This window comes from Mus caroli, unplaced genomic scaffold (assembly GCF_978045245.1).
Source record: "Mus caroli unplaced genomic scaffold, Mus_caroli_1 scaffold_1, whole genome shotgun sequence".
Taxonomy (NCBI): domain Eukaryota; kingdom Metazoa; phylum Chordata; class Mammalia; order Rodentia; family Muridae; genus Mus; species Mus caroli.
In genome coordinates, this window is record NW_028227256.1 from 148,258,142 (window position 1) to 148,276,670 (window position 18,529).

General features: G+C 39.1%; 1 protein-coding gene across 2 annotated transcripts in view; it reads right to left on the minus strand.

Moving 5' to 3' along the window:
- The window catches only part of Hmcn1 (hemicentin 1), a 435,732-nt gene that overhangs the window by 290,838 nt on the left and 126,365 nt on the right, over positions 1–18,529 (minus strand). For both annotated transcript variants that reach the window (XM_029475879.2, XM_021160385.3), the window contains exons 3-4: positions 10,205–10,363; positions 9,114–9,236 (exon numbers count right to left, since the gene is read on the minus strand). In XM_029475879.2, the coding sequence (XP_029331739.1) occupies positions 9,114–9,236; positions 10,205–10,363 (282 nt within the window). The remainder of the gene's footprint in view (positions 1–9,113; positions 9,237–10,204; positions 10,364–18,529) is intronic.

Sequence of the window (18,529 nt, forward strand, 5' to 3'; positions counted from 1 at the left end):
GTTATAAGCGCCTTATTCCTCCTCTTCAGACTCAGGGAGGACATAGGTAGATGCTTCTTGCTACATCCGTAGTGCTTCATCATTGCTCAAAGGCTGACCTTAGGCTGGCCCAAAGTGTTGTAAACTAACATTCATTCAACAGCCTTTGATCCCTTTGAGTAAGTCATGTGTCCTCTGCTGCAATAGTTACTGATAACCCTGTCAGTAAGAGATAACATCTGCAGGGCTGCTAACACTTGTTAGAATGGGAGAAATCCACCAAGCTGAGATGTTCAGGAAGACATATTTAGTGTGGATATAAAAGGATGCTAGAGGACATGACTGTGGGAAATGTGGCATAAGGTTGGGAAGTCAAAGCAGATCAATGATCTAATAGCAATGCATACTTCTTTCTTGCTTCTCTGACACAGAGTACAGCCTTAGACATTTTATTATATCACAGCAAGCATTGATTAAACGGGCAGCCTCTCAGATTCCAAGTAAATGGAATAGCACAGTAAAATATGGTTCCTGTTCTGTCTTCAAAGGTGAACTAAGATTGGTATCTTAACTTCTGTTTTTAAGACACAAAAGCCACCACACGGTGATTTACAGATCACTGGTATTCAGCCAAAGGATTCCACTTTGGATTTCCTTTTATGTTAAATGTAGATGAAAGATACCTAGATCTTCCATCTATCCCCATGAAAGAAAGGAAAATGAAAACCTTCCAGTTTACTGATGCTGTACTCCCACCATGTTATAAAACTGGTTCACTGAGTGATGAAGGCAGATGCACAATAGTCTTAATTCTCCTTTAGAATGAGTACATGAAAAAATTTTCGGGAATAAAATGGAAGGTTTTAATGCCTGGGGTTTTGTGTCTATTAAATGTGTACATAGTATGAAACCATCCATTTCTGTCAAAATTTATATAGCATCTATGGAATAAAAGAATTTAGAACAATTGGAAAAGAAAAATTACTAGGTTGCTATCTCAAATTTTTGCAAGTCCTATATGGCCAGTGCTCCAATGCTTCCTATTAACAAATCTTCCATTCTGGTGCCTTTCTTTATGGTATATATTGATTTAGACAGTTTCAGGAAACCTTCACAATTTCTTTACTTATAAACAAGAAGAAATAAAACTGCCCAGCTCTTTTTGGATCCTCCCACTCAGGGTTATTTCCCCACCTGTCCTCCAGCATACACGGGGGCACAAAGCCCTCTGTGAAAAGGTAAAAAAGAAGTTTCCCAGGGTTAGAGTCCCTGTCTCAGTCCTATTGCTGAGACACCGCAACCATAGTAACTCTTATAAAAGAAAGCATTTAATTGCTTACAGTTTCAGAGATTTAGTCTATTATCATCATGATGGGGAGCAGGGAGGCACACATAGTGCTAGAGCAATGGCTGAGAGCTTTCCATTCTGATACACAGGCAGCAGGAAAGAACTGGACCGACCATGGGCTTTTGAAATCTCAAAGCCCACTCTCAGGGATATAATTCCATGACAAGGCCACGCCTCCTAAACCTTCTCAAATAGTTCCACTCCTCAATGACGTATATTTAAATATAGGAGCCTATGGGGTGGGGGGCGGGGGACATCACAATACCAGTCAGTGTTATTCAGTTCATACTCTGTACAGTACCTTGTATAGAACATTTTCCCTGTATTATCCCACTTAAAGGCATAATGGCCTCCTGAAATAGAAATTCTATTATCTTCATTTTATAAACAAGGCCTAGTTAGACCTCACAGAGCTCATGTCACAAAGAACTGTAGAACTCGAGATTCCTTCATTTGGATGTAACTGACTACTCACTTGGCCTAAGGAAAGTAACATCTCTGCATCTGCAGACACTTAGCATTAAAAGATGTTAGAAGACTGAACAGGGAGACTGGGCTTTCTGAGCTGCTCAATAGCCTTCACAGCTGTTTTAGTGTCAAACTCGTAACAAGCTGCCAGCCTCAGATCATATTTATGAGTATACAGGACAAGATCTAGGAGCAGAGAATTTCTCCAAGTTACTCCTACCCAAAATGCCTTTGAGTCTTACTGGTCCACAGTTAAAAAAAAAGACATTCTATCTTTTCCTAAATTAATCAGCCAAGGGATTGGAGATGCACTGACTGACAGAAGCCAAGACTCATCCCTGCCATTATCAAACTCTATTTTATAATAAAGAAAGTACATTACATTTAAAGGGGCAATCTTAACTTTTTAAAAAGAATTCTGGTCCTACCATAACAAAATGTAAAGATCCAAGTAGCAACTAATGTTCTGGGAAACAAAATTAATAAACCAGTGAGATGACTTTTTACCCTCTGTGTTCTGGGACTCAGCTGTTGAAAATCCCATGGCTCTTCTCGTTTTCCAAGTCCCTACATCGTGTCTGACGGCTTACCAACAGGATAGAGATCCTGTCCTTCCCAAAGTCCTAAGTGGTCATGCTAAGTTTTCTGAGGTCTTTTCTTCCCCAGTACCTTTAGCTATGAACCACCATGATCACTGGGCAATGTATCTGCTGCGGTCTCCTTCTGTCTGCATGGAGCATCATCATCATCACAGCTGGCTCACAGTCTTAGCAAGTCTGCAGCTATAGTCTCCTCATCCCATACAAGAGAGAACAATGGAACTCTTCAGCTCTACCCCTTGCAGGAGATCCTGAATGTGTCCCAAGGCAACCTGCAAGGTTTTCATCTCTTTCAGGCCTTTCTCATCCTGTTAAAGTGTTGGGAGAGACAAGAAGCCCAGTTCCTGAGAGCCTGGCACTTTTTTCTAAGTTTCTCTCCAGGCTTCCATCTTTTGCTTGAAACACATTTTTCCCCAAATTAATTGTCAGGGATCACCTCTCAGTTGCTAGGCATTGTTCAGGCATGTATGAATCTCTAAAGAGGACATAGCATGGGCTCAAGTCATTATTGCCGTCTCAACAGATATTTCTTCCAAGAAAAGTTTTAGATTAAAGTAAGCATCCAGGTTTATCATGTAAGTAGTTGATAAAGGTATTTTTACAAAATTGTTTCTTCTGGAAAGTTACAATTTTCTATTCGTTTCACTGTGATATAGTGTTTCAGTTATAGGAGAAGTATTGATTAATTTGTTCAAGACACAGAGAAATCTGTCACGAAGTCAGTAGATCTGTATAGACCTAAAGACTAAATAAATTAAATGTGAATAATACTTTCTTCACACTTTATCATTGTTCCGGTAAGTTTTTAACCTAAATAATTTAATTAACTAATAGGTAACTAAAATGCTATTACCACAAGTGTAGCCAATGTAAAATAATAGTTGGAAAGAAAGAGAAATCATAAGGATAAGACCAAATTCAAACAATATATTTTTCTTACTATGAATTATAGATTTTGTTTTCAATAATTTTCCTAATTATACAGTTATGAGTCATGGATTTTAACTATTTTTTTAAATTTTTAATATTTTTATTACATATTTTCCTCCATTACATTTCCAATGCTATCCCAAAAGTCCCCCATAGCGCCCCCCACTTCCCTACCCACCCATTCCCATTCTTTTGGCCCTGGCATTCCCCTATATTGGGGCATATAAAGTTTGCAAGTCCAATGGGCCTCTCTTTCCATTGATGGCCGACTAGGCCATCTTTCGATACATATGCAGCTAGAGACAAGAGCTCCGGGGTTCTGGTTAGTACATCATGTTGTTCCAACAATAGGGTTGCAGATCCCTTTAGCTCCTTGGGTACTTTCTCTAGCTTCTCCATTGGGAGCCCTGTGATACATCCAATAGCTGACTGTGAACATCCACTCCTGTGTTTGCTAGGCCCCGGCATCGTCTCACAAGAGACAGCTATATTTGGGTCCTTTCAGCAAAATCTTGCTAGTGTATGCAATGGTGTCATCGTTTAGAAGCTGCTTATGGGATAGATCCCTGGATACGGCAGTCTCAAAATGGACCATCCTTTCATCACAGCTACGAACTTTGTCTCTGTAACTTCTTCCCTGGGTGTTTTGTTCCCAATTCTAAGAAGGGGCACAGTGTCCACACTTTGGTCTTCATTCTTCTTGAGTTTCATGCGTTTAGCAAATTGTATCTTATATCTTGGGTATCCTAAGTTTTGGGCTAATATCCACTTATCAGTGAATACATATTGTGTGAGTTCTTTTGTGATTGTGTTACTTCACTCAAGATGATGCCCTCCAGGTCCATCCATTTGGCTAGGAATTTCATAAATTCATTCTTTTTAATAGCTGAGTAGTACTCCATTGTGTAAATGTACCATAATTTCTGTATCCATTCCTCTGTTGAGGGACATCTGGGTTCTTTCCAGCTTCTGGCTATTATAAATAGGGCTGCTATGAACATAGTGGAGCATGTGTCTTTTTTACCGGTTGGGACATCTTCTGGATATATGCCCAGGAGAGGTATTGCTGGATCCTCCTGTAGTACTATGTCCAATTTTCTGAGGAACCGCCAGACTGATTTCCAGAGTGGTTGTACAAGCTTGCAATCCCACCAACAATGGAGGAGTGTTCCTCTTTCTCCACATCCTCGCCAGCATCTGCTGTCACCTGAATTTTTGATCTTAGCCATTCTGACTGGTGTGAGGTGGAATCTCAGGGTTGTTTTGATTTGCATTTCCCTGATGATTAAGGATGTTGAACATTTTTTCAGGTACTTCTCTGCCATTCAGTATTCCTCAGGTGAGAATTCTTTGTTCAGTTCTGAGCCCCATTTTTTAATGGGGTTATTTGACTTTCTGGAGTCCACCTTCTTGAGTTCTTTATATATATTGGATATTAGTCCCTTATCTGATTTAGGATAGGTGAAGATCCTTTCCCAATCTGTTGGTGGTTTTTTTGTCTTATTGATGGTGTCTTTAGCCTTGCAGAAGCTTTGCAGTTTCATGAGGTCCCACTTGTCAATTCTCGATCTTACAGCACAAGCCATTACTGTTCTATTCAGGAATTTTTCCCCTGTGCCCATATCTTCAAGGCTTTTCCCCACTTTCTCCTCTATAAGTTTCAGTGTCTCTGGTTTTATGTGAAGTTCCTTGATCCACTTAGACTTGACCTTAGTACAAGGAGATAGGAATGGATCGATTCGCATTCTTCTACATGTTAACAACCAGTTGTGCCAGCACCATTTGTTGAAAATGCTGTCTTTCTTCCACTGGATGTTTTTAGCTCCCTTGTCGAAGATCAAGTGACCGTAGGTGTGTGGGTTCATTTCTGGGTCTTCAATTCTATTCCATTGGTCTATTTGTCTGTCACTATACCAGTACCATGCAGTTTTTATCACAATTGCTCTGTAGTAGAGTTTTAGGTCCGGCATGGTGATTCCACCAGAGGTTCTTTTATCCTTGAGAAGAGTTTTTGCTATCCTAGGTTTTTTGTTATTCCAAATGAATTTGCAGATTGCACTTTCTAATTCGTTGAAGAATTGATTTGGAATTTTGATGGGGATTGCATTGAATCTGTAGATTGCTTTTGGCAAGATAGCCATTTTTACAATGTTGATCCTGCCAATCCATGAGCATGGGAGATCTTTCCATCTTCTGAGATCTTCTATAATTTCTTTCTTCAGAGACTTGAAGTTTTTATTATACAGATCTTTCACTTCCTTAGTTAGAGTCACGCCAAGATATTTTATATTATTTGTGACTATTGAGAAGGGTGTTGTTTCCCTAATTTCTTTCTCAGCCTGTTTATTCTTTGTGTAGAGAAAGGCCATTGATTTGTTTGAGTTAATTTTATATCCAGCTACTTCACCGAAGCTGTTTATCAGGCTTAGGAGTTCTCTGGTGGAATTTTTAGGGTCACTTATATATACTATCATATTATCTGCAAAAAGTGATATTTTGACTTCATCTTTTCCAATTTGTATCCCTTTGATCTCCTTTTGTTGTCGCTTTGCTCTGGCTAGGACTTCAAGTACAATGTTGAATAGGTATGGAGAAAGTGGACAGCCTTGTCTAGTCCCTGATTTTAGAGGGATTGCTTCAAGCTTCTCACCATTTACTTTGATGTTGGCTACTGGTTTGCTGTAGACTGCTTTTATCATATTTAGGTATGGGCCTTGAATTCCTGATCTTTCCAAGACTTTTATCATGAATGGTATTGGATCTTGTCAAATGCTTTTTCCGCATCTAACGAGATGACCAAGTGGTTTTTGTCTTTGAGTTTGTTTATATACTGGATTACCTTGATGGATTTCCATATATTGAACCATCCAGGCATCCCTGGGATGAAACCTACTTGGTCAGGATGGATGATTGTTTTGATGTGTTCTTGGATTCGGTTAGCAAGAACTTTATTGAGGATTTTTGCATCAATATTCATAAGGGATATTGGTCTGAAGTTTTCTATCTTTGTTGGGTCTTTTTGTGGTTTAGGTATCAGAGTAATTGTGGCTTCATAGAATGAGTTGGGTAGAGTACCTTCTGTTTCTATTTTGTGGAATAGTTTGTGAAGAACTGGGATTAGATCTTCTTTGAATGTCTGATAGAACTCTGCACTAAAAGTTGGCATTTTGTTCTTGTGGCTGTCTTCTTTTAGGTTTGTTGAGGGATTATCTTCTTGTTGTTTCTAGGGCGTGGTTCCTGTCCTTGTATTGGTTTTTTTCTGTTATTATCCTTTGAAGGGCTGGATTCGTGGAGAGATAATGTGTGAATTTGGTTTTGTCGTGGAATACTTTGGTTTCTCCATCTATGTTAATTGAGAGTTTGGCTGGGTATAGTAGCCTGGGCTGGAATTTGTGTTCTTTTAGTGTCTGTATAACATCCATCCAGGATCTTCTGGCTTTCATAGTCTCTGGTGAAAAATTTGGTGTAATTCTGATAGGCTTGCCTTTATATGTTACTTGGCCTTTTTCTCTTACTGCTTTTAGTATTCTATCTTTATTTAGAGCATTTGTTGTTCTGATTATTATGTGTCGGGAGGTATTTCTTTTCTGGTCCAGTCTATTTGGAGTTCTGTAGGCTTCTTGTATGTTCATGGGCATCTCTTTCTTTAGATTTGGGAAGTTTTCTTCTATAATTTTGTTGAAGATGTTTGCTGGTCCTTTGAGTTGAAAATCTTCATTCTCATCCACTCCTATTATCCATAGGTTTGGTCTTCTCATTGTGTCCTGTATTTCTTGGATGTTTTGAGTTAGGATCTTTTTGCATTTTACATTTTCCTTGATTGTTGTGCCGATGTTCTCTATGGAATCTTCTGCACCTGAGATTCTCTCTTCCATCTCTTGTATTCTGTTGCTGATGCTCGTATCTATGGTTCCAGATTTCTTTCCTAGGGTTTCTATCTCCAGTGTTGCCTCATTTTGGGTTTTCTTTATTGTGTCTACTTCCCTTTTTAGGTCTAGTATGGTTTTGTTCATTTCCATCATCTGTTTGGATGTGTTTTCCTGTTTTTCATTAAGGACTTCTACCTGTTTGATTAGGTTATCCTGTTTTTCTTTGTAACTCTTTAGCAGTGTTCTCCTGCAATTCTTTAAGGAATTTTTGTGCTTCCTCTTTACTGTCTTCTACCTGTTTAGCAGTGTTCTCCTGTATTTCTTTAAGTGTGTTATTAAAGTCCTTCTTGAAGTCCTCTACCATCATCAGGAGATATGCTTTTAGATCCGTGTCTAGCTTTTCCGGTGTGTTTGGGTGCCCTAGACTGGGCGCAGTGGGAGTGCTGGGTTCTGATGATGGTGAGTGGTCTTGGTTTCTGTTAGTAAGATTATTACGTTTACCTTTCGCCATCTGGTAATCTCTGGGGTTAGTTGTTGTCGTTGTCACTGTTTAAAGATTGGAGCAGAAGCTGTGTTCCACTCACCAGCAGTCTCAAAATCCTGTGGCGGGGGTCGTGGGTAGCTGGCGGGTGTCAGCCAACCCTGCGCTCTAGCTACCCCGGTGCTGGTCCGGCCGGATGAGGCCTGTGGCCCTACTCAGGCCGGTTTCTGCTTCCCTAACTAATGCAGTCTCAGGTCCCGCTTGCAATTGGTTTGGAGCAGAAGCTGTGTTCCACTCACCAGAAGTCTTAAGATCCTGTGGCAGGTGTTGTGGGTAGCTGGCGAGTGTCAGCTGACCCTGCGCCCTAGCTACCCTGGTGCTTTTCTGACCGGAAGAGGCTTGTGGCCCTACATAGGCTGGATTTCTGCCTCCCCAACCAGAGCAGTCTCAGGTCCCGCGTGATTGGACTGGAGCAGAAGCTGTGTTCCACTCACCAGCAGTCTCAAAATCCTGTGGCGGGGGTCGTAGGTAGCTGGCGGGTGTCAGCCGACCCTGCGCTCTAGCTACCCCAGTGCTGGTCCAGCGGGATGAGGCCTGTGGCCCTACTCAGGCCGGTTTCTGCTTCCCTAACTAATGCAGTCTCAGGTCCCGTGCGCAATTGGATTGGAGCAGAAGCTGTGTTCCACTCACCAGAAGTCTTAAGATCCTGTGGCGGGTGTTATGGGTAGCTGGCGAGTGTCAGCTGACCCTGCGCCCTAGCTACCCGGTGCTTTTCTGACCGGAAGAGGCTTGTGGCCCTATGTAGGCCGGATTTCTGCCTCCCCAACCAAAGCAGTCTCAGGTCCCGCATGATTGGACTGGAGCAGAAGCTGTGTTCCACTCACCAGCAGTCTCAAAATCCTGTGGCGGGGGTCGTGGGTAGCTGGCGGGTGTCAGCCGACCCTGCGCTCTAGCTACCCCCGTGCTGGTCCGGCTGGATGAGGCCTGTGGCCCTACTCAGGCCGGTTTCTGCCGGATTTTAACTCTTAACATTGGATGGGAAATCTGACTGGAATCGTGTTTGGTAATTCATTTTCTCACATTCAACTTCAATAATAGATCAAGCTTCATTTGACCTGGTACCTGAAATTTACTCATTAGATACACACATTTAATATTCTCATTGAATTAAACATTTAATACAAAATGATTTTATTAAACTAAGTGAAGTTTTCACCTCTGGTGCTCACATGACTTGTTGCTATAACATTATTCAATCTGAAAATTAATACTGAATGAATTCGTTTCTTCACGTCGCTGCTGTAACCGACCCTTGCAAAGCTTAAGGATAAAATCTGCAGGTTATAACTCTTTTGGACACCAGAGTTATCACAGTTAGAGTGGCCTAGCTGATTTTTACAAAGTAACAAAAACAACTAGACCAACTTTACCAAACTGACCTCATTCACTTGCTTTTTGTCCAGATGGAACACTTGACCAGAACTTGTAGAGGCAATTTCTTCATAGACTTTGTATCCAATATGATTCCTGTCATCACAGTCTCCAGTGAGCACAAATACCACCTGAGATTTGTAAAACAGAAGAGAGGTTGAGTTATGTCCAGAAGACAAATACATTTATTAGCATTTATTATTTGCTAGCACATTACTAAGCAAGTCGAATGTTAGCATACAGGATAGTTATTAGGCCTATACGCTGGGCCTGCAGAGGAACATAGTTGTTTATATTTCAGGACAAGTTTGGCTATGGAAAGAAGACCACAGCTATGGTACTTTTAACAGTGGCCTCAATTCCTCATCTTGTCATGCATCTATGCACTTGCAAAGAATTTTGAAGATCTTCTTATTAAAAATGTATTGTTTATAATGTGTCTCTGGATCTGAGTTTGGCCATATGGCATGAGGCACAAGAGTCATTCTACAAGTTATGTGCTTCAACTCAAAAGACCTTTGCATTTCCTCTCAGTCTCCAGTGTTTGTGCCATGGCCACGAAAAGGGTGTGCCTAAATTGACCTCCTTAATCTCAAAAGAAACCAGTAGGGAAAGAAAAGTCAATATACTCAAAGCGCAGTACCTCAACATTCCTAGATGCATAAGAACCATCACTAGCCTAGGTAAACCAGAGTGTGCTAAGCTGGGAAAGGTGAAATGCTATGCCATAAATCATTAAGTTTTGTTACATGGTAAAACTAACTGATACTACTGGATGACTAACTCAGAGAAGACTTCCCATACATAGTAGCATTTGAAGTACAGACATAACAAGTATGATAAGATGCTAATAAGTACTTTAATTAATCTGCAATCATTTCTTCATTGTATTCAAAGCCAAAGTATCAATATGCTGTTGATAAGTATGAATTTTACTACATTCAAATAAGACGATATGTACATTTTACACATACTGGTATAAGATACACGATCAGATGGCTATGACTATTGCTATCGATCACACACAGAATAATCGAAAGACATAAGCAACCTCCCATGCTTCTTCAGACAAGCACGTCTGGGGATGCTGTCTATGTACCTGGGATTGTTTCTGTTGGATAAGCTGCAGCACCTCATGGGTGAGCCGGTAATCCTTAGATCGTGCATCAGTGAAAACATAGATGAAGGACCCAGGAAGAGAGATTTCCAAGGCAATCTTTATAGCCCCGATGCTCATTTCTGGACAGTCACCACCTCCCTGTTGAACAGAAAACAAGATGAAATCGTGTGAGGAAGAAATGGGTATTTTGTCCATTTAGGTTGGTCCAGTTACTTTAGGATTTTTAAAAACAGACAATCATTCTTTACTTTTATTTTCTGTCGGTTTGCTTCTAGATTAATCACCTTGGTGAGGAGAAGATGAAAAAGCTATAAATTGATATGGTATCCAAAATTTATACTTATGTGGATGAATTTTGTTCTCCCCGAGGCTGAGATAACATGCCCTCTTCTCTTTCAAAGTTGTTCTTTTTCTGCGGTCTGATCACTCTTTAAAAAAACTCTAAATGCTTTGTCCTAAGGGCACTTGATATGTTTTCCTTTATATAACAGTATCTGAGTGGTTCCTAGTAACATAAATGACCTTGAATGAGTGTACGGTTGAGAAGTGAGAAATTCTCACTACTTGTGTCATTACCTGATATCTGAGACAAGAATTATTTTAGGAGCAGTCAGGTTTCTTTGTCTATAATGGGTATTCTGGGGTCTCAATATTTTTAGATTCCTACTGTATATTTAAAATCTTAAACTAAACACACTCTCCACACATGTCTTACATTGTATACTTAATGGTAGCCCCCAATGTAACGCATCAGTTACACAGTGTTTGTTGAATAATTTCATACACAGTACAGAGCCTCGGGAATATAATTTAGTGGAGATATTAACTATCATCTGTTACTTCCAAGCAGAAAGAGTGTTCTGTTTGTAGGTAGGTCAAACATCAGATCCCCAGGGATACGCAAGTAGGAAGACTTAGTAACCTAGACCAGTAGAGGATACACCTTTTGACTTAAGTATACATTTTCCCAAGGAGCATGTGTCGCTGCCTGGGTCCCCAGATGTTCCTCAATGTTACCAGGAGCAGTCTTTAAACCAGGCCAGGTGAATTCAAAACAGGAAGATCCTCCCAGAGCGCAAAGCCATCTTAAAACTGAATGTGTCTCTAAAGCACAACCTGTACTCAAAAGGACCCCTACCTTTCCAACCTCTAAATTTGAATGGAGAAGCCATATTAATTAAAATATATGAAGTAAACAATGTTTTTCTAGGTACTGGAAACACCTACTTGTTGTGTGGAAAATTCCTTTGTGAAACACTGGACTTCACCTGGCTTAATATCAGCTAATAAACAATACTGCAACGAGATGATGAATTCACACAGCTGCAGTTGCCCAGCCACAATTACAAAGAAAAACTGTTCTCTGTATAAAGCTTCAACTTTCCTCATGTCATACTCTTCAGAATAACTGTTTTGGCATTTCTGTAAGAACTAATGGGAAAATCTCAGGGCAGTCAGAAAAATTAGGAATATCTAGTAAAGGAAATATTTTGAGTCACATACAACAGAATATACTTATAGTTTAATTTTTCTGCTCTGGATATAAGGGCATTTTTATAATAAAATTAAAAATTTATCTGACTTTCATATTTCCATACACCAATTATATTGGAATAACATATATTAATTATAAATTGTTTTAAGTAATAAAGCCACTATATCACCAAGGGGTATAGTATCTTTAATATCTTCCTGCTTTTATCTAACTGAAAATTAAAAGTAAATACTAAGTAGTAATTCATAAAATTATGAAAATTTTTTCATTGTTTTCTTTTTTCATTCAGTAGCCAACTCTATTCAGAGCATCAGACAATTTATATTAGTCATGCATGGCAAAACCATGGTGTTTTTCATAGAGGAGTATAAACACGTAACAACAGCCAGTTGTAATGAATAATCTGAAATAAACTCATTTCCTAGCTGCTACCCCGGGAAGAGCACAAAAATACATGCTGAGAGTCATTTCATGTTTGGAAGAAACTGAGATCACAAGACTCTTGTTTTCCTGGTGTTTTCTCACAAGCACTCAGACTTCTCCTAGTCAACTCCAGTCTTAGACTGTGTTCGGACAGCCCTCCCTCAACTCACAGTTTTCCCTCCTCTTCAGTTACTTGTATCCTATTCAATCAGCATGTGTTTCTCTATGCAGAAGAAAGCATTCCTCTCTCCATGGCACATGCTGGAAGTGACATAGTTCCCAGAAGCCCCTTGCTGGTTTCACTTGATGAAGTGGAGCTAATGTGCTAATATCTTTTCTTACACACTTGTTGTTTTTGTGGATACACAGATGAACTGCAATGTAATAACAGGTTACTTTATAGGTTTTCTGTTTGGCAGTGGGGTGAAAGCATTACACATTCAGTAGAAACCATGCTTTGATTTTGAAGCTAGCTCTTTCCTTGCCCTGTGGCATCAAGCACAGCTCTCTGTCACCCAAGAGAAGAGAGAACAAGAAGCTGGTATGCTATCGTGGGCTGCGGCTGGGGCACTAATTTAAGCTGTGTGGATGTAATTTATTTTTTGTATTAAATATTTTAAACATTTTATTAAAAGACTTAATATCAGAAAAAGTTTGATAAGTACCATAAGAGATAGAGAGGAACCATGCAGACCATAGTTTTTCCACATTCCTTTCCCCCGTTTATTTTAATGAAAATAGATTATTTTCTCAAACAACATCTTTCCCAGTTCTTCCCCACTTCCTCTCTCTGCCAGATCACTCCCTCTCTGTCTCTCTAAGCTATAGCAACCAAACTTAACAAAATAAAATATAGAAAGATGAAGTAAGAAACATTGCATCAAGCCTGGACCGGGCAACCCAGTGCAAGGAAAAGAGCCACAAGAGCCAGCGCAAGAATCAGAGACCCACCCATTCTCACTCTGGAATCACAAACAAGTATTAAGCTAAAAGCCCCAAGGAGCTGGTGCAGACCAGTGTAAGCCCTGCAGTTTGCTGGTCTCTCCGTCCTTTTGAGTTCATATGAGCCCTGCTCAGGGAAACTATTTCATTGTACATATGGTTTTCTTAAAGGAAAAAAATGAGTTTTTCCTTTTTCCAAGAGAAATTGATGTAAAATCTATACTAAACCTCTCTGGCACCTTAATTTGGTGTTCTAACAATTTTAAATAACAAATGACCAGCAAGACACCTACAAAAGAATTGCTTTATTTCACCTCTAAGATAGTAGCAGTGACAGCCTGATGTGGCTACTGAGCAACCACAGTGTGGTTAATAAAACTGAGCAACTGAATTTTTTGAGTGGATTTAATTTTATCAATATATATTTAAATTTTAAAATTAAAGGGGTGCTTTTAAAATTAATTACATAACTGAATAGTAATATTCTATATGTTTTGAGCTACATAGCTACATTATTTAAAAACTGTCTATGAGTTTAACACTGTGTTCTGTTGGCACCACTTTGGAATGGCCTGCTGGACTTTATTAGGAATGCTTCATTCTAGGCTAGTATTTAAAAGGTTAGTGCATTGACCTTAAAGTCTTTGGTAAAACTTCTTAATTGAAGTTATCAGAGACAAATTCAAATTGCTTTACTTTATTAAATATAATTAATTTATTTGATCGTAGTTTATAGGGGTAATAAAGTTATAAGCAAAGTTTGATAGGTATGTATGTGTGTGTGTGTATATATATATATATATATATATATATATATATATATATATAGTCTATAGTTGTACACACAGGTAAAATTTAACCACCTGGCTAATTTACAGGTTTTTTATGATATTTCAATACTTAAATTTAGTTTTGGTACTTAAGTTTAGACTAGATAAGAAAAATGTTACTAAAATTGTGCATTTTTATGTAGAGTTTATGGTGGTTTGTCTCAGTCTTACATATGTACAAATTTAAAAGTTGAAGGTCATAGAAATGTGAATGAAACTATAAAAACAAACAGTGTAAGTTTCCTCTCTAAGCCTGAGAAAAATATATTTAAAGGCCATTTAACAGCTTCTATTTTACACTGAATAACAAAAATGAAAATGTAAAACAATAATGTGTAAAAGAAGTGCCAAAGCAAGAAAAGCAATTACCTTACTAGTTAAAATTCTGTCGTGGATTTCTCACTTTTGGTAATGAATAAGTTCATTAAAATATATTTGATAGTGAAATCATAAAATCCAGTATCAAGCCCCACAGTTCTATTTCACATTGCCACTATAAATGTATAAAAATTAATTGAACTGTATATTCTTTGGGTCTAGTTAATTTGGGTATGTGATTTCTTTTTATCTGCAATGATTTTTATAAATTTTAAAAATAAAAAAAAAAAATAAAGTTTTGCCTTAAAAGGAAATATGTCAGATAACAATCAAGAGGTAGGTGTATTTTACATTGGCAATCATCTAATTTAATACATCACTTTAAGTTTTGAAACAAAGAATTCATCAGTAATTATCCGTGTATGTTTTCTGGAACCAATGGAAGGAAAATTGATAGTATAAATTGTAGTAACGAATGTTAAAAATTACTTAAATGTTCAGTTAAAAGGCCCCCTCCTTCCCAAAGGAGAAAGGGAGGGGAGAGGGGGGAAGAATTGTGGGAGGGGGTGACTGGGAGGGGGGCAGAGAGTGGGATGTAAAGTGGATAAGTACAAACAAAATTAAATTAAACTAGAAAAAGAAAGAAAGAAATGCCACGGTCACATTAGCCTCTAGGCAACTCTATGGAGAATTTTCTTGACTGTTTGATGTGGGAGGGCCCAGCCCACGTGTGCTGTGACACCCATGGGCATGTGGTCCTTGGTTGTATGAGAAAGCAGACTAAGAAAATCATGGAAGCAAGCGCCAATAAGCACCCTTCCCCACATGCACTCCACTGTAGTCCTGCCTCCAGGTTTCAGTCTCTTGCCTTGGGTTTCTTCTGTTCATGAGGGACTACAAGATGTAAGCTGAAATAAACTCTTTGCTTCCCCCAACCCTCGAAAAAGACGGGGATGGGGGGAGATCTTGAGAGAAGTACACTTGCTGCATCGCATCTGAACATCCTTCAAAATCAACCTCTCTGATATCAAGTGATATCGTTTCAGAGCTGAAGGAACCCTCTAAATGTACAAGAATGAAATGGTTCTTTAATTATGACTGGAAAAGTAAACATATACATATGTGTGTAGGCATACATATAAAGAAATATGCATGCCTGTACATATACCTATACTTACATATATTTCTATTTATGTTTATTGTAAGTTTATGAAAAGTTTTCTGTCTTTGCTCTCATTCTGTACCACCTCTTCCTCCCCCTCTGTCTGACTTCTTTTCTCTGTAGCTGTCTGTCTGTGTGTGTTCCTCTCTTCTCTTTCTTCCCTCCTTCTTTCCCTCTTGGATATTCAGTGAAGTTTAATAGTTAACAGGAGAAAATAACCATGACTGTAAAACCTAAATATATCACTTAAAACCACAGAGACATGCACCTACATGGATTAAAGCTAGGGTAGAGGTGAACTACATAATACAACGATTTGAACAATTCCCAAAGCATGTAATAGAAAGGGTCTGATTTTATAAACTTTCTGTGTTTTTTTTTTTCATTGAACTTTGAAATATACATAGTCAATATCAGTAGAGAATTCCTGCCCAGTTTTCCTGGACTCTTTTTATCTTTCTAGTTCTACAGATAGCTCCAACATGCTAAGTTGCAGAAGATACTTCAGATGTGAAAATATTTACTGAAAGAGATTAGAAGCATAGGACCTTTTCATAGTAATGAACCGTGGCCTCAGAGGTACAATGATAATTGTGTTCTGTAGTGAATTCCTGGAAAGCAAGAGGACACAATGGAGGGAAATCTTATCAGTGGAGGAAGTGATAAAACCCACATTGTCTTCATGTCTTTTCTAAATACAAGACAGAGTGGGGAGAACACAGAAATAAACTGAACCTTTGAACTCCGAGGAGTTAGAGAGGTTTGAGGGCCTTCTCCAACCCCTAAAGGGAAGATGTTATCACAAGAGGGGCTGAGGAACAAGACCCGGCAGTGGCGGCAGAACGGGCACGCGGCAGGGCAGGCGCAGTCCCAGACTGCTTTGCTTCTCCCTGTCGTTCAGGACATCCACCTCAAAGTTGTCAGAAACAGACAAACTCCAAAATAAATAATTTTTTAAGACCAAACTCTTGCTATATGGCCCCAGCTGTCCTCTAATTCCCAATCTGGGTCTCAATAATATTTGGATTTACAGTCCTGCGTCACCGTGCTCAACTCAAAGAACTTTGTATTGGAATTCCAACGCTTACTCTTCTGCTGGACGTGAGCCTGGTCTCAAAGGCAGGTTATAGTCCCCTGGCACATGATGCACATGCTGAAAAGGTCTCAGTTGTGCACTTCATGCTTTACACGTGGGGAATTGAGATGTGAAACTCAGTCTCAATTGATCAATATTTTAGATCCCTCAGTTATAAATGTTGCCACTGACTGTAGACCAGGAGAATATAACGTACATGTGGAAAAGATTAGGTTATATTGAATCTAATTTTAAGTTATGTTCAAAGCAAGGCTAAAATAAATCAGAACAGTTGTGGAATTTACAGACATGTGTGATGCCCTTCATCTCTTGTAATACACACACACTATACATATATATATATATATATATATATATATATATATATATATATATATAAACATGTTCTCAGAGACAAGGAGAATATTTCAGAATCCAAGCCTCAGGGTCACCAAATCATAGTACTATGTGTCACATACCCAGGAGAGTAAAATGGTTCCCTTTGCTCCACATACATGATGACATCGATTTAAATAAGATGGGTTCTAAATTTAAGCCTCAGTGGCAGACCTTTAAGCCTTAAGCAGAAACCACCATTCCCATGCTTCCAGGTTATCACCTGTCAGTTCGGTCCATAACTCATCAGCAGGCGATCTTGCAACTTAGAACTTTTATGGTAAGTGGAGCTTTGTCTGCCGAGTCCCAGAATCAGTTCAGTTTATTACAATTCAAACATTCATAAAGAATATATGATGTTTCAAGTCCCCAGTAACTTAAATGGGAATTAAGAAAATTATGTATTTTAATGTTCCCATAATTCAGGGACTTCTGCATAATTCACTAGAGTTATAACAGAAAGTAGTCCACGGAAGAAGCCAATGGCACGAAGGTCACCAAGAATAATGGACACACCCCCTGACACCATCTACTTCCAGAAGCCATGTAGATATATACACAGGCTTACCCCACAGGCAACGTAGGAAGGTGGGAAGTGACATCTTGGTGTTCCCAGTTTCATCCTCAATAACTCCCTCCCTGGCTGTAACTACTATTTATAAAATTTCTCTCTTCATTCTTCATGGATTCTGACTTACTGTCAACTCGTTCCCCGTCATCTTAAGACAAGAGTTCCTCTCTGCATGCATTGGATCCTCATTCTTGCTTCCTATATGGTCACATGTACTCAAGAGACAAGATCTGAAAGTCAGGAGGGCAGACTTCATATGTCCCTGCAGCTTCACTTGGTGCACCAAAGACTGGGCATGGATCCTGCAAAAACCCTTTCTGGCAGTCCAGTGTTCTCCCCATGCCCTGCCTCCTGCTTCTCTCCCTAAACTGCTTCTACGTGTCTCTGAAAGGCTCTTTCCATCTGCTCCAGTACTCACAAGCAGATTTTTAATGCTTTGTAGTAATGTTTCTGTTTACTCTAGTCAACAAAGATTGTAATACTGACTCCTTTTCTCTGATGTGATAATATATATATATATATGTATATATATGTTTATATACAGCTTTTTATGACTTTGTAAAGATGTATTAGTACAATACCTTTTATTAATAAAATGTTTATAATTCGTGAAAATTTCACACTAGGAAGTTTTATATGGACAGGGTTTATGGTCATTACATAACCAATAAATACAATCTGCTCAAAGGGGAACCACTAGGCAACACAGTAGACAAATGAGGATTATTAAAAATCAACACATACAAAGAAAGATGGAGCCTTAGTTTAAAAGTTTGTGTGTGGAAACCCCAGGGACTGAGCTGATGACTAGACCACTATTAACTCATGTGATGTGCCTGCCAAAGAGAGCAGATACAGGGCTCCCATGAGCAGAGGGCCCCAGATGTGGCCAGATGCAGGTCCCCAGTATCACCTTCTGACAGAGGCCAGGACTCCAGTCCCTAGCCAGAACTGTTTGGGTCTGATAGAACTCTGGAAAGCAGTCAAGCATCTGACAGGGTAATTTAAAGACAATATTCAAGGTCAATTTCAATTCTAAGGCTCTAAAACTAATCTTTAACTTTTTTCAAGACCCAAGAAATAAAAATAAAG